General features: G+C 34.2%; 1 protein-coding gene across 1 annotated transcript in view; it reads left to right on the top strand.

The window, feature by feature from the left end:
- The window catches only part of LOC131427209 (homeotic protein deformed-like), a 91,066-nt gene that overhangs the window by 49,883 nt on the left and 23,092 nt on the right, over positions 1 to 18,091 (top strand). Inside the window, exon 4 of the mRNA XM_058590588.1 lies at positions 14,938 to 15,474. Coding sequence (XP_058446571.1) covers positions 14,938 to 15,474 — 537 coding nt within the window. The remainder of the gene's footprint in view (positions 1 to 14,937; positions 15,475 to 18,091) is intronic.

Genomic DNA, 18,091 nt, shown 5'->3' with positions numbered 1-18,091 from the left:
AAGATCTCAAACACAACGGATCCCGAAACTCTGAGGCAATCTTCATGACGAGCCGAGTTGACGATTGGCTTTGGCTAAAATTTCGTCATAATGAAGTCTAAAAGTCATTTTTTGATCCAGAATGACACCAAGATCCTTTATATTCTCCACTCGTGCCATGGATCTGCAATGAAATAATCGAACATGACAGAATCAGTTTTACGATGGAAGGAGATGATACAGCATTTCTCGATACTTAAACATAAATAGTTTTTTGAGCACCATTCAACGTACGTTTGAATCATTTCCTGTAACTCAATGCAATCCAGGAGACATTTGACAACTTTAAAGATTTTTGTGTCATCGGCATAGGAGAGTCTGCATTCCGGTGGTAACAGTAGAAGAAAATCGTTCATGAAAATCGAAAACAGCAGCGGTCCAAGATTACTGCCTTGCGGAACTCCGGACAGGTTTGAGAAAACTTCTGAAGTCGAGGAGCCAATTTTTACACTGACATAACGGTTTGTTAGGTAGGATCTGAACCATTTCACGCTCATCGATGAGATTCCCAGTCGTTGCAATTTTGATAGAAGAATTCCATGATCCACTCGGTCAAATGCTGCTTTGAGATCCATATACGCTGCGTCGATTTGCCATCCGCCTTCCATACTCTGCACACATTTCGAAGTGAACAACATGAGATTAGATGACACCGAGCGTTTCGGATAGAATCCATGCTGCCCGTTATCTATGTAGTTCCTACAGCTGGCAAAAAGGGAAGAATTTTGAACAGCTTTGAGCAAGCACACAAAGACGTTATTCCTCGATAATTGGAGACATTGCGTTTATCACCTTTTTTGTGAACAGGAAACAGATAGGAGAACTTCCATCGAGAAGGAAACTCACATTGTAGAGTTGAAAGGTTAAACAGTCTTGCTAGTGGATAACTGAGAGCGCCTGCACAACGCTTCAGCACAGATGAGGGAATACCGTCGGGTCCAGCAGCGAACGACAACTTCAATTTGTTCAATGCGACTCTAACCATTTCTTCGGTTACAAGCGGAATATTGAAATTAAAAATATCACGAGACACATCTATGACTGCTTCGTCTATTTGCATCAGTGTAGCAGAACTTTCGTTGAATGTTTGTTTAAAATGACGGGCCAATAAATCGCACTTTTCCTTTTCGTTGCGGGCCGTTTCATCGGTTAAGTACATAGAGTGCGGAAGGCCAGCCTCTCTCCTTTTTGAGTTAACGAAGGACCAGAAAAGTTTAGGGTTTCGACGAAGATTCATTCCAATACGTTTAATTTAGCAACGATATAGAAAAATGTTGTAACGACGATACTGTCTAGTTACTGTATTCAGTTGTTGTTTGATGTACTGCGAACGAGTGTTACAATATTTTCGTAAGGTGGCAGAACGTGTTCGCTTAAGAGCACGTAAACGTGGATTAGACCACGGCGGTTTTAGCGGTGGACGACTAGCTGGAACAGCGTGAAAAACAACACTTTCTACAGTATCGCAGAAACATTCAACAGCGTCATTGACATTAGCAGTCCTTTCAATGAATCGCCAGTCGATAACGGAAAGTAGATCGTTCAGTTCGGCATAATCGACTCGACGAAAGTGGCTCAATTGGCGTTGGTATCCTAAACTCAACGCCTAGAGCGGGATGGTCCGCGTCAAGGTCAATCAGTGGCTCAACTGGCGAGAAAACGTTTGTGACCGGTAAAGCGACATCATTTGCGAGTATTAAATCTAACAGACGATCGTTTCGATTCAGCAATGTATTAATCTGGGTAAATCCATTCAGGTTGAACCCATCGAGAAGAGCGCTGCAGGTAGTCGGAATTTGCGACAGCAGTGGATCAACTAAAGGTAATCCGCCTTCAGGAAAACACCATCGTAAACCGGATTGATTATAGTCACCGAACAATAGCGCAGGAGTGCGGGGGCTTAATCGGAAAGATATCGAACTCAAGGAGTCTATGTGCTCATTGATACTCACCGAGTCGTTTTTACGATCAGGGGACGGTAGATAAAAATATTTTGAGAATTTACATTTATTTTCATGCACATATTTGGAGCAGGTAATTGAATAGAATGTTACATTACAAAACTAAGCGATTTGTAAATATACAGCCTTGTTAGATGAAAAAGTAAATGTATTTCAATGTAATTTTACATCAATCATGGTCTTAAATCAGATTTTCGTTTCAACTGATGCCAACTGATCATTGAACAAATTTATTGATGCTTAGGGAACCTGTATTATTTTTGTTTTGTTTGAATAAACTTCAACCATTACCCTTTGGGATTTTTTTTCCTCAAAGCTTGAGAATTTGACTCACCTATACCATATTCCCAAAACTAACTTATAAGTGATAAGTGATTCGAAACACGAACACAGATCTATTATTCTTAAAAAGAGTCCAGTTCACTCATTCTCTCAGAAGAACTAGTTTTTTTTGGGTCACTCGTAAAATAATTGTCCATCGTAAATATTTACTCGGAAAACCGATTCGAATTCTGCACACATCTCAACTATTCGCACATCGGTGCAAAAATTACTTTCCAAAGTGATTCCATCTACATATGAAAGAGATAAAACTACTACCGTTGAAATAAGCTAGAATTACTTTTGCTTTATACATTTTTGGCAAAAAAATACCCATACTTCACAGAAAGAAATAATGAAATTTACACGACATGTAAATCAATAGTAACATGGAATAGACAGGAGTTGAATCGAAATTTTGATTCAAAACTTTCATAGGTACAAAACTAAATCGGATTGCATTGAATGTTCAATGAATATAACCGTATATTCCAATTAACGCTTAGTTTGCTATTAAATTATATTGAAACCTACAGAATTGTAAAGTAACTTTATGTTTAATTACCAAATATGTGCATGAAAATAGATGTAAATTTACAAAATATTTCTATCTGTGTTGTTTCATAAGCCTAGAACAGTAGTCTAAAACGAAAGAACTTTGTTTTTGGGAATCAAATCAATAATCGTTATTCAATAACCTGTTGTTATTGACCGAATAAAATACTTCATTACATTGATCAAAATACAATTTTTCTGGTGGACAAAATAGTGACATTCGACTGAAAAGAATTCATGTAAATTGATCATTGTACTCAGTGAAGAAACAAATACTATTTTGCAACCATTTTCTAAAAGTTCTCAGTCTGCAGTGACAATAATGTTGAATTGTGTCGAGCACTGCATTCAGTTCAGAATTATATTATTCAAGCCACAGGGTTAAAATCGGAGTAAAATAAACAAAATAAATTATTTAGTATATGTTACTTTATTAGAACAAATTTACGCTATAATCATGCGCGCTATATAGATCCTAGCATGCAATGCATTTACTTGTATACAAACCTTGCTTAGAATGCTTTTGCTATTTCCTGATAGAGACGCTGCGAACTAGGGAATGATGTAGATTTCAGTCATCATACTATAAATACAAACAAACGTATTATCATTAAATAAAACAAAATCTGTTTCCGCTGTGAATGAAATTATTAAATGGGAATTGTATAGCATAACAATGTCATATTCAAATACCTGCAAACAACTTTTGAATATATAAAACATTTGTTTTAAATAATGGGGAAATGAATGTATTGGAACATTTGGAACAATCGCGCCTATCTAACATATGCTTTACTGAAAACATTCCATTTTAATTTACTTTGAAACTAAGTTGTCAAATTCACTTGTAATGCCGTTTAACAACTGAACCACTTAACTGAAATTAATCGATTTTCAATTGTCTCATTAAAATGCAAACAATCCACAAACTCAAACTTTTGTATTGAATACAACTGAGATACCAAGAAAATTAATCAATTTCGTTCAAGCAACTCATGCCAGTGGAGATTTAATTCGATCCAGCTTCATCAAAATTGAAATATTGTAAAACGAGCGCGATAGGCAGGTGATGATATTATTTGGTGGTAGAAGTTGTGTTTCTTACCATTGGAGCGACTGTCGATTGATTGCTGGTTCTGCACAGAAATAGTGGACTGTACTAAAATATAAGCAGTTGCTCTTGATCGGCACAAATTATGAAATGAAATATATATAAGAGAAGCTTAATTTTCAGTGATAGAGCAATGTATCGGTGCACTCCAAAGGTTTTGCTGTAGAAACATGCTTTCATGCTGAGTGAGGTGGCTAATTTGGAATGACTAGACGGAAATCTATTGCTAAGCAAACGTTACGAAAACCGGTCTCGCATTTTATTGTGAAACAGCAGCGGCAGCAGTAGAAACAGCGGGAGCCTATAGCCTGGAGTAATTGCAAAGTCATCCTGTACTGGACTATCGGCCACACGTCCTACGAGACCTTTCTTAGAATGATGAGTAAGATTTTAACTATAATTTTATATAAACATATACTAAAACAGATGAAAATATTATCTACAATTTAATGAATGCGCGATATTACCATTCTTTCTAAAAATATCATACTCATAGTATGTAGCATTGATCTTCGTTGAAATTATAACAAAATGGCGAGCAACAAAATGTGTGCTCAACAAAAGAAACCCTATGATAAACATCAACCAACAAAATTTCAACATGACGAGGGTTCAGACAAAAGCAATCGCTCATAGATGCGAAAGAAAATGTGGGAGAAAAATATTCTTCATCATTTCTCATGCTTTCATCTGCCGTCATGTTATGCACGGCTGTACACCCTATACTTATCCCTTCATAGGATCCACTCAAACGCGGTTGTACGAGGCAGGCTTTCGTAAAAAGGTCCTTTTCGATATGAAATCAAATACCTTGGGGAGGAGTTATGTAAATATCTTACAGAAGTTTTGCGACAAGATTGACAACAGGAATTCTCTAAACTAGCTAACAGAAGCAGTGATAACAGGCTAATTCACAAACTAGTAACTACTCTTCATAGTTAATCAATTCTGATAAAAGAAATACTCGTCGACATAATTAGTAACAGACTCATTTCAGTTTTAGTAACCTACAAACTGATACATTAACGAACATTGATGCTGCCTTTGAAGTGAACATTTTGTGCTACCGCTATCGAGTCAACGAGAGATACCAAACCAGTTTGATTTATTATATGTGCTGTCCTGCCTTTTCTTCACGCTTTTCACTTACATTTTTTCATCATTAGAGGAATTATCGAATCAATGCTTGGAAATAACACCAACGTACCAATGAACCACAGGCAGTATCCAGTAAATAAACTTCAAAATCAACCGATTGAGTAAATGTACAATAATATTAATTCAAAAATTCTATTCTGCTTAAAAACTCTTTTAATCTTGAACTTTAGCTTGCAAAAAAAGAACATAAAATCTAAGTAGAAGAGACATTGAGTTTCGAATTGCCGACGGAATCCTCGTGGGATCCCCATAAATATCATACACCAATCAATCAATATAACTGGATAGTCAATGCATATTTGCCTGCAAACAAAATGATCTGGAAAATTGCGAAGCTTCCCAACTTCGAAGCTGTAAATATTTAGACATTTCAATAGAAAAAATGTTAAAGTCTCTAGAGAGCGATTTACATTTTTCAAAATACTCTACGGCTAATATGAAGTGCATTAAAGCATGATGATCTCTTGTCAACTGCAAGAGCAGAATGATGGATTAGGTCAACGTAGAAATTCAGAAACACCCACGCTTCCAACGGTAGCTCAACCAGTATTTACGATTGATTATCATCAAATAAATTAATGCTCGAAAGCCCAAGAATGAAACAGAGTGTTATGCTGTCTGGTCGAAGCTCATTCAGAGTTGTAGTTGCTGACTGGATTATCTGCGTGTCATTGCCTCACATTTTCTAGAACAGGTTTTTAGGTGGGTGACATTACTTTTCCATAAAGTGGAGAATTCGGGTAGCAGAGAGAATTTTAAACAGTGTTATTTTAATTCTGATACTGATACTTAGCACTGTCTTACATTTTATCACGGCAAAATATAATGAGGATTCTCCAGAGAAGGTGAAGCCGGAGATCGAAGATCAGAATGAGTGATGATGTGACAACAATTTTTAACGTTTTATATTTATTAGGTGGTCCATGCTTTGAACTGATACGCTGTTATCTGATAATTTCACTCAAAATACAAAACGAGTTTCATTGAATGATGATTTTGATTGTGGTACGTATTTTTCTTTCTTTCGTCAGCTGATTGAACTCAACACTTAAATTGCTGTTCAAGAATGGGTTCTATTTATATTGAGTCATTTTGTTTTCCTTTTTTGAGAAACTGGTATAGAAAAAAGTGTTAATGCTCAAAACCACGCTACTTGTCGAACTGATAAATGCATAGCAGTTCAAATAGAGCATCTAATACATACTAAGAGGTTCACTTTAATCACTTTGCGGATAGGTGCAATGATTTTTTGCAGTTATGTGAACCACGGTCAATGAACTTTATATTGTTTTTGACTGGGATATTGGAAAAGACATCTCTTCACGACACAATTCTTAGAAATTTTATTTGACTTAACTTTATGCACGTCTGAGGGTTTAATTTGAACTGAAACGCTGCAATTTGAGCTATCATGCACTTATAACATGTGAAATGATATTAAATTTTTACTATTTTACTTTGCAGAACAATAATCAATTCACCGAATAAAATTTGCTACTTGCGTATGAAGTACAATTAAAATAATTAAAACCTATTGAATATTTGGTATTACAATAACATCATTTGCTTCAGGGTCGCCAAAAGACGGTGGTTAAATGTTCATAGGTTTGTAACTCGTGCCTCCACGTTTGTGTGTGATGACATTTGGTTAAAAGAATGGCGCCGACTAGATGCTATCATCTTCTGCGTTAGTATCAGAATGAAATATTGATGCAATTGGGTAGAACTGGAATTGAGAAATCATAAAAAGGTACTTCGAATATTCAACCTTTTTTCAAAGACACTCAACATTTCATCAGAAGAAGTCCCGCAGAAAAATAAAACACAAGCAAATAATCACAAAGGATTATTATGTTGTTCATAGTTTTATCCATAAAAAATACAGTGATTGTAGATCCTTTCTATAGGAACAATACTCGAAGCTGCATCGTTCGTTCAGTTCATGAACATGTGCGCCAGCTGATGACTATGCTTTGGTTAGCATTTGATAAATGGTTCATATATTGACGATGCCCATGATAAAACTAGATTCATAGCATCTAGTTCCGATGAATATCAATTTTGAGAATATTGCATTTAAAGTTCCTATTGTGTACACACAGTTTAAACAAATTGATCATTTCGGAAATTAGCTCAAATGCAAAATATTCAAGGTTTGAAATATTTTGAAATAATTTTGAATTTTTTTTAAATTTTGGTCTTAGAGTTTGTGTTCAAAAAGATTTTTATAATCCTACACTGAGAAAACACTGTTAAAATTGCCTGTATGGCCTTGCTTCGTATGTCGGGAAGCAGTGTTTTTCCTTCCGTGCTCTGCGAGATCGGAAAATGTCTGTGTGTGTCCACCATTCTTAGATTTTTTCTCCGCTCAATTTTCTCGGAAATGACTGAACCGATTTCTTCATGATTATGCTCATTTGAAAGCTACTTTTAGGTTGCGAATCAAGTTCGAATGCTTTCGCTTCCAGTTCCGGATATAAAGGTATAAGTGACATTACCGACAAAACGCTCGAAGATGGTGGAACCGATTTTAACAACTTTAAACTCGTTCTAAAGCTATTCTTAGACTGTGAATAAAGTTCAAATATCCAATGGAAGAGAAGATTTTCAAAAAATTGTGACAAATTGTAAAAAGGAGAAGAGAGGGAACGAGGTAAAACGTTACGTTACGGAAGTTTATTTTCACTACTGAAGTATATGCGTTTTATTCAAAATTTTCAACTTTCAATAGGGACATACACCCCTAGAAAAAATCATATAAATTTATGTCTTCTGAAATCGACGTATTCAAGCATAAAAATGACTCATATTTACAGCTGATCGAACACAATTTTGCGCATCCTGATGTATGTTTAAGTGCTAAAACTTGTAAGTATACACATCTGCTTGAAAGATGTTGTATGTTTGACATATATTTAAATCATTCTCTTAAAATGCAGTCCTTTTACGAATTACGGTCTTAAAAATTGCGTAATAAGTGGATTTGTGTCACCGGTAAATTTCGTAATTTTTTGTTGTGTAGTCATCGAAAATGGTGCTCACGTATGAAAACAAATTTTTCTAGAAAAACGGTCAGTTTAGGGAACGGTTACGCTATCTCTTACAAAACGAAATGACAAATTTTCCTATTACAATATTTGTTTATATTATTTATTTTACCCCTCTGATCAAATTATTGTCATAGCGAAAATTGTGGAGAACTTAAAATTTTACCATATTTTTTAGTTCAATTCGATATCCTATGAATTTTATGCGCATTATATAGCAGCCACAATGATTAAAATACAATAATTTTGTATTTACTAAATCATCCGGTTGAATGTAACTCATATTCATTTCTCGGAGATAACCGGACCAGTTTTAACTAATTTAAATTCAAATAAAACGTAGTATACAATTTGCATTGATCGTAAACAAAACTTATTCAATACAAGTTTCCCGACCAGATGCACATAACAAAATCATAACACAAGTACATCAACAGTAGATATGTATAACAATTTGTGTTATTTTGAGATATCTAACAAATAACAATCGAAAGTTAAAATTTATGATAACAATATAATAACAAAATCAGTTCTAATGCTTTATTTTTATTTGCAAAACTCGTGGAAACGTTCATTAATTGAAAAAATGAATTCTTCCGTTGCTCTATATCGAAATATAATGATCAGAATGTCAAAAAACTAAAAGAAAAAAGCAGATCACTGAAAAAATCATTCAACAATTTTGGATTGGAACGATGCTAAAAGATATCTGGGATATAGTTTTCTTGTGTTAAATTTGCTATCTAATTTATTACAACTATTGTTATGAATTTCTGATTTCGGACTTCTGAAGTTATATCAAATTTAATAATAATTGTTATTTTTACAGCTTACTAGTCAAAAATATTCCAAAATTTATTACAAAATATTTCTGAAATAAATTACTCAGTTACTATAATTCTTTTATTACCATCTGATCGGGTTAAACAACATGTATACATACATACGATTTCATGATTCAACTTCTTAACTCTCCGCTTACAATAGGATCGGTAATGTTAATTCTACCCGATCGTTGCTCCAGAGAGAATCCTCACAGTAGTAAGCTATCCTAATCCCAGCAAGTGATTCTAAATTTTACCATTTTACCATCAAATTAGAAGTTTGACATCAAATCAACATTTGACGGCCCCCGTTTTAATTCAAATTTCCATGAAATGCTATTGGTCACTTCGGTATTGGATACCAATTACCAATGAAAGTTATATGATCATTAATTAAGAACAAAACTTAACAATTTATCATCTAGAAATGCTTCAGAAATAAATGTATGAACCGATTGTAACAAATGTAGAAGAATAATTTAAATTAACAGCTGCCAAGCTTTCCAAGACAATTTTGAGAAATCGGACTTTCTGTGTGTAATTGATTATGCACCAATTTTGTGCACTTTTTTTTCTCGGAAATTTCAACAAACTTAGACTTGGTGGTTCCATGTAAAATTTCTGAATTTTAACCTGGTAAAAGCAAAGTCTTGGCATTACATTCCTTTTTTTGGAATTTGGCCAGTCTGTTTCAACAGACTTCGCAGCCGATTCTTAGTGTACAGAATCATTGCATATGGCTAGTACTATGGATCCTACTGACACTAAGAACCGGGGCTCGAACATACGACAACTGGCTTGTAAGACCAGCGTCCTATGCACTGAACCGCCAACCCGGGACATTTTAACCTGGTACGACTTCTGAATTTCATGTATCACTTCAACTTCCAGTTCCAAAATTACAGGGTGATAAACGCGAAAAAAATTAATTTCGAAAGCGGATTCTTAGAAATTGGTTAACAAAATATTCTAATTTTCATATTTTGTTAGTTTATGGGCAAACAAACTCATTTGGACAGTACTTGTTCACGGTTTCCAGTTCCGGAAGTACCAAAACTAGTAATAGAAGCTTTAAAGTGGAACTTGCCTCGATTTATCGCAGACGGTTCTATTGAATTTCTCCAACTTAGGGTCAAATTAAAGATATCATGAATCATAGGATGAGCTATGATCCAACACATTGCTACGTGATTTAATCCAGATCCGACTTTCGGTTCCGAAATTATAAGACGAAGAATATAAAGAACAAATCCTGCCGTCATTTATGTGAGGATACAGAGAACAGATATTCTCTGCAAATTCAGCTGAAAACTATTTCAATATGTAAATCTGGTTGAACAAACAGTTTTGGCTATGCTGTTCCTCGGTATCCGGTTCCAAAAATAATGGTCAAAACTCTCATGGAAATGGAACTCATTTTGATTTTGTATTATATTATATTATATTATACTGTGTTAATTTATATCATACTGCATTATATTGTATTATAATAATATAAAACATTTATTATGGGGACGTAATGGGAGGGAGCATCAGGGCATCGGCGGAATTGATGACTGGACGAGGGATTGTGGATAGCCTGCCCAAGTCACTTGAAGGAAACTTGTTTCCTTCTGAAGGTTCGAAATGAGTAACGCGCCCTTCTCAAACAAACCATCAGGCGGGTTCAAGCATGTATAGCGATATGCTTCATCCATGTACTGGATATTATGGTTGGAAGAGCATCTTCTATTCCCGTGGAATACGAGTAAGTGACTCTACTTACATATCTGCCCAACCCTTTTTGTTCGCTTTTCGGTAACAGAGCTACTGTAAGTCTACCCGCATCCACTGGCAAGTCTTTGAAATGATGGTGGCTTCACTTCACATCACATGCCAATTTACTTGACTATTTCGATACCGAAAATAATAGTCAATCAAATCAATTTTGCATCAATTTCTCAACATACTGGCAATGAGAAAGGCATCATTACAACTCTAGGTGGAATAAAACATGTAAATTTACTAAATGATTCTAGAGCTTAGAAAACTCCCGGCAAACGACCTATTACTGTCAAAACTGGGCTTAAATAAACGATATATAAACATTATACATTGCCTATGTTCGGTCAGTACTAGAATACTGTAGCTTAGTTTGGTCACCTTACTTAATCACATGGGAAGATCGAATAGAATCAGTTCAAAATCATTTTTTGTTATTTGCACTTCGTAAATTAGGTTGGACAAGACTTCCTCTTCCGTCATATAAAGCCCGCTGTATGCTAATAAGTATTCAAACATTAAAAGAACGCAGAGAATTTTCAATGGTCTCATTTGTAAATGACATTATCTCGAATCGCATAGATTCCAGTCAACTCCTGTCCAAACTAAATTTTTACATACCATCTCGGCGTTTAAGAAATCGAAATATTTTTATTACAAACCACCAGCGAACAAACTATGCAAAAAATGGGCCAATAAATCAATTGATGGCTGTATACAACAAACATTCAGAAGCAGTCGATCTCACTATGTCAAAAAACAAACTAAAGCAATATTTCAGTTCTATTCGGTAAGCCAATTATTATTATTTAACTCATAATAAATTATACATTTTTTAGTGATCTATTTAGAATAGTTTACTAATTTAAGACGATTATTGTAATTATCCTTATGGTCTACTTTTGATTGACGACAAATAAATAAATAAAAAATAATTTAGGAAAATCAAGTTGCGTTGAAATTTTGTTCAATAGGTTTAATAACTAAGCTGTCATACATTCCATTTAAGAATTCCTAAACCATCAAGCAAAACTTGCATTCCAAACTTAATATTTTGATTCGGTCGGAATATTACAAATAAATACATCTCTGATCTCATAGTGCCTTTGAATATTAAATTCGAACCCAAGCAAAGCCTTGGTATCAAATTCCTTTTGTGGAAAAAAATAGCCTTCTGTTTCAGCAGATTTCGCATCCGATTCATGGCATACAGATCCATTGCACGGTTGGTGCTACAATCATACTAACACTAAATTCCTATCCCCAGTATTCGAAATCCAACCTTCAACCATACCTTCAACCTCCACCAACAAACTAGTCTTTCTCAAAAAATGCACCGCCTATTACTGTCAATAAAAATTTCCAAAGTTCATGTTATTGATTTTAAATGTTTTAAATATCTGGAATATTCATAAGTTTCGTAATATTTTCATCGCCAAAGCCAGTTTTTCTTCACAATGACAAGACTAATAAAATTTATGTGAAACAATACTTAGAAAATGTCAAAGTTTACACACTTTGCGAAATTCGATTTTGTTCTGTTTGGACTGAGAAAAATTCATGCACTGAAATATCTGTTATTTCTAATGGTTACCGAAAGTTTTCGTCAAGAAAATTACCGAAAAGCGGAATCAAATTTTACTCTTTTCATGAAGAATCGATCAGAAATTTTTCCAGTATACTTGATCATTTCGAATAATCCGTGGTTTCGAAAGTTGAATAGATTTTTATATCTGAAATACCCGGAATGATTTGGGAAGCATTTACGTCTATGATGATTTTAAGAGACTGGTTACTTTTGCAGCAATCTGACCCAACCTTTTTGAAGTGATTATTGGTTATGATGCAAATCTGCCGACCAAAAAACACATTTCCTGTCCATTCAAACTATATTCTATCCAATAGTCTACACTTATAAGATATCGAAGAATGATTTGGCATCCATCAATAATTATATTGATTATATTGTTTATATTGCTTACCAAAAATTTGATTATTGTTAATTCAATAGATTGACTGTAATAAAGCAAAGCAATGTATATCGTAAAGCAAATCATCGTTACATATCTTTTTGAGTTTATTAATTATTGTAATTTTATTACTAATGTCAATTGACATTATGTGTCACATAACATTTACTATACATTGGATGAAACCAATCATTGTACTCCGTTAATGGATACTATAGTGTACAAGAGGATATGAAAAAAAAATTGCATTGAAGGTTACAATCGTTCATGTTAATAATAAAATATAATATAATATAATACAACCAAAACTTTGTTTCAATTATGTTTTCGATAAAATTCAACTTTATCTTTCCATAATCCATATCGAAATCGATATGCAAGAATAGAACATTGAAAAATGACAGTTATATTTTCAGAAATTTCGTTTTTGTCACCTGCCATTTTCACAATGTTTGGAAATACGGCTGCATCATATTTTTACCACTTTATTTGTAACTTTTTACTATGTCTGAGAATTTTTCAAAGAAAAATTAAATAATTGAATTTTTACTGACTAAATGACAAAATTTAAGTATTTCATTCAACGTTTTTTCAGTGCACTTACTGCACTCGAAATACTGGAATTCGATTTTTATATATACATATCCATGTGTACATTGAAAAGCTATATAATTATCATTCTGTCAAAAAAAGAGAAACAAAATTTGAGACTAGATTCGCAATTTGGTATTTTCTACTCATATCACAGCAAAAAGAATCGATCATGATCGTATGCAAGAGCAATATTATTGTTTTACCAACATTTTGAACAATGCAAATTCGCACTTATCGTCCTATAATCCAGTACAAAGTATTGTAACAGAAGCGATGAATTAAAAAGGGAGTGGTTCTAGCAATGTCAGTAAAAAGCAACGTCGCATTTTCCGTAGCACAAACACCAGTGTAGTTGACTGAACTTCGATGAATGTATTCCCTAGTAGTGTACAAATACTTTCTACCATCAAATCACATTCTATAATAATTTGAAAACATTTTGTCTAAAGAAAATGTTTGACATACTAGGTTTCAGGTTCATTTCGCTGTAAACTAACTGTTGTACACTAAAAATATTCTTTACTTATACCGTTTTCGTTTTTGAACCTACACGCGGACGAGTCTGACTCCAAGTAAAACGAACACGTGGTAGGCGCCCTAAACAACAACTCATAAAAAAAGGAAAAATAAACAAACTCGCATGGATGCGTAGTACGACCTGAGAAAATTTTCAGAGCGAAACTACGCGATTGGAGTCCAATCTAGAGCGACCCCAGGTTGCTAAAATAAACATATCAAAAGTTGTTTGGGCGGTTCTGGATCATCTCTCGGGCTGCTCTGATCAATAAACGAAAACGGTATTCATCACAAACACTAATATAATTTTAAAACCGAAGAAGATAGGTTTTGAAATTTTACAGTGCATAAAGGTAGGAAGGTAGACCTATGTTTAAATGATTTTTATGGGTAAATGCACTCACTAAAATTTTACTTAAAATCATTTTCTACCCAAACACATTATTGTTAAATTTAAGTGTAGAAATTGGAAATATATACCATATCATCATAATCTACTTACACGCACCTTTTGGACTGACGAAATTCATTAACCCCGCTACTAATCTGAAATTGTTGCATTATTTCAAATAACAATACTTTGCATAATTTTGTAAAGTTATTCTCTACTCAAACTGGCATCACTGATCATACTCCACACTAGAACATCTAGCTCTTACCATTTTGCTCTTTCTACTGCTTCCACATGCAATAAGAGTGAAAAAGATGCAACATAATGGAGGCGGAGCTTACAGTAAGCTTGAAAAATATCTTATGAGTTCGTATTTTGTTTTTGTTCAGGTATATGAGAGGAAAAGAGAAGTGCACATAAATCTTTATAAAAATGAACAAGAAATCAACACTCTGTTGTTCACCGTATTTTGTCGACTGCATAACAAAAGAGTTAGTCGGTCGGTACGGGTGTGCACGCGCATGAGAAAGTCAGTAGTATTAAAAAATGTATTAATTTTGATTACAGCAGTAAATATCTAATGGAATAAGTCAACAATCAGTGCATTTCGGAATATGTGTTTGAAGTTTTGATGGAATGAAAAGATATGTGTTTAGTGTAGTGAGATTATAGAATTGTCTGAAAGCTATAAAAAAAATATCGTAATACATATGATAGCAAGAAGATGAGTTCATTTCTAATGGGATATCCACACCATTTCCAATCCATGGGTATCAATATTGAACCTAAATTTCCTCCGAGTGACGAATATGGATTTCATAATGGCTATAGCAGTGTAAATGGAATCACACAATCCGGAAATGAGTACTTACATCTTCCACAAAGTGATATATTGCACCACAATAACGGTGTCAACAACAGTAGCGGCTACAATGGTTACGCTCATAGTATGAGCGGTCATTACTATCATCACCACCATCATCATAATGGCTACGCTTCTCCAGTACAAATGCACGCATCAACTCCAATTTCCGCGCCTGCAGTTGTACAACCCTCAACACCAACAAACAGTTCAACGCCAAATCAAAATGATGGATACGTGTCAAATTCAACGACTTATTATCCAGGCTTTTATAGTGGTAATGCTCATCAATCTTTGATGGATGTTCCATTGCAGTGCTCCGAAAATGAAGTCAGTAACACGGCACTAGGATTGCAAGAACTAGGTAAATTTACCTTGATTTAAATAACTATTCCAAAAAATCGACCAAGAATTTTTTCATATTAACTGCACTACCGACACAGTATTTATATTAATTTATGTGTTCACTACAAACTTACTTATTTCTTCATGTTTACAATCATTTATTCATATTTTTATACAGGCTATTTCAGCAGTAGATGGTATGTTTTACCGATAGTCGGTTGGATAAACTTCAGCAAATCATTTATGGGACCATCAATGGTTTATTTGATTACAGACTCTTATGGTCTGCAAACTAGAGAAATTCATTAGCCAATATAAAGAGGTAGCTTATGAAAAAATATCCTTGCAATTGACATTTCTAAACTAAGCACCCTACCTTCGAAACCAGCAGTTTGATCCGAATGAAAATTGGGATATTATTATGGCATCTTAAGACCTTCCAGGCGAATCTAAGTTTGTAAATACCGGTTTAGCCATCTTCGAGAAAAGTGAGAGACATTATTCTTACTTTTTTGTGCATATCACCCTGTAATTCCGGAACAGGAAGTCGGATCTAATTAAAATTCAGAAACGTTGTATGGGAACGTAAGACCTTTCATTTGAATCTAAATTTGTGAAAATCGGTTTAGCCATCTCCGAGAAAACTGAGTGACAATATTTGTCACACAAACACAAACATACACACACCAAGAATTTTATTTGGATCCGGCTTCGGAATTATTGGATGATTAACGTAAAAATTTCAATTTAAAGAGAGTTTTGACATAAGTGACCATGTGAAGAGGTGCGAATCTCTAAAAATTGGTTATTCGTTGCTCTAGTATATTAAAATTAGATTATATCGTATATAATTTAATATTTTCGGCAAACAATAATTGAGAGTAGCGAAATCTATTGATAGGTATTCTAGATTGAAGAAGTTGTAAACTTAAAACAGAAAAACTAGACTAGGCAGACTCAGGGGCGGCCGAAGTCCTATTGGGAGTATACTGAACTCCACACCTGGAAAATGTTTGGGTGTTGAATTCGACACCGGGAAATACGTTTTTTTTTCACTTCCCTCCAACATATTCTTTCCTGTAATACATTACCTGAAAGGATTCTTAGAGTCATTAAGACCGTAACACTACTCATGGAATTATTCTGTACGCTGAGAATCGGCTTCTAGGTCTTTTGAAACAAATTTAACAAATTTTGAGTCAAATTTAACAAAATGATTGCAATACAAAGACTTTGAATCCTGTGATAGAATTCTAAATTGAATAGATATTTTCGTGAATTGTACTTATACATACATCAAGCTGAATGCAATATTTTGCTCACAACTGTGTAAGTACTGTGAAACTAATATTTCTAGTTTTGTACATACATATCTACTTAACTCATGTACGTTTATTAAAGCATTTTTTTTAAATTAAATGTGTTCATTTAAACTTTTTCTATTCTATACTTTCGAGCCGTTTGTTGCTGGTATTGGTCCACATATATCATTATCATCTCAAAATATCCCATCTGATTGTTCATACTGTTATCGATATCACGATATCACAAAGGCTTAGGCAGTACAGAAAATAATGTTCACTTCTGGCAGCTATAGACGCCTCCACTTTGCCAATGTCTGTTTAGTGCTGCTTGTGTAATTTGCGATGATCTATGATTCCATAGTTCCTAGATGAGATTGACGTTAATGTTTCGGTGCTCCAGCAATTTTTCCTTAAAGATATCTACTTAAAAAAGAAAAATAAATGCTATAAAAAAGTATTAGGATAATTTTAACTAGCTCATGCACGGATTAATGGCTCAAGTGTTAGGTGTCCGCTTGTTGATAATTTACTAGTTGACGGCATGATCGTGACGCCATGAACATAAAATATTCGAAAGATTAGTCCATGATGTTAATTCTACAATAACCGTTCTTCACAACTGTATATAAGGAAGGATTCTTAGTGTCAGTAGGATCCATAGTACTAGCCATACAATGATTCTGTACACTAAGAATCGGCTGCGAAGTCTGTTGAAACAGAAAGGCCAAATTCCACGAAAGGAATGTAATGCCAAGACTTTGCTTTACAACTGTAAATACTGAACTGCTTTAAATTCAAATCAACATCAGATTTATAGCACTGTTTATGGTTGGCATAAGTATTATAGCTAATTTTAGGTTTACTATCTATTTAATAGATTAGGAAACGATTCATAAGAAAAACTACAAAACTACGTGAGTGATTTTGGCCTAACATTAGATATTAAATAGGACTTCTTGAGTATACCTGTGAGATATAGTCCATTCAGTAAAAACCATTGTTAATACAAAATGAAGTCGAATATGCAACTTTTAGAAAACAGCGGACGTAATTGTTAAAATTGCTTGTTATGAAAAAATTGTCTCAACTGTGATATTCGCTTACCGAAATTAATGTTTAAGCTTTCGTGAATCGACCTTAAATGTTTAAAAAAAAATTTTTACAGTGCAGAACTTAACATAGAATTTGTTGCCTTTCTCATATAGGAAAGTTATGCAACCACTGTGAAAGCCGACTTGTGAACCAAGGCCCGGAGGGCCGAGTGTCATATACCATTCGACACAATTCGTCGAGTACGTAAAATATATGTGTGTGTGTTTGTGTGTTTGTGTG

The sequence above is a fragment of the Malaya genurostris genome, chromosome 1 (assembly GCF_030247185.1).
Source record: "Malaya genurostris strain Urasoe2022 chromosome 1, Malgen_1.1, whole genome shotgun sequence".
Taxonomy (NCBI): domain Eukaryota; kingdom Metazoa; phylum Arthropoda; class Insecta; order Diptera; family Culicidae; genus Malaya; species Malaya genurostris.
The sequence above is the reverse complement of the archived record's forward strand: the minus strand, read 5'-3'. Positions and strand labels throughout refer to the sequence as shown.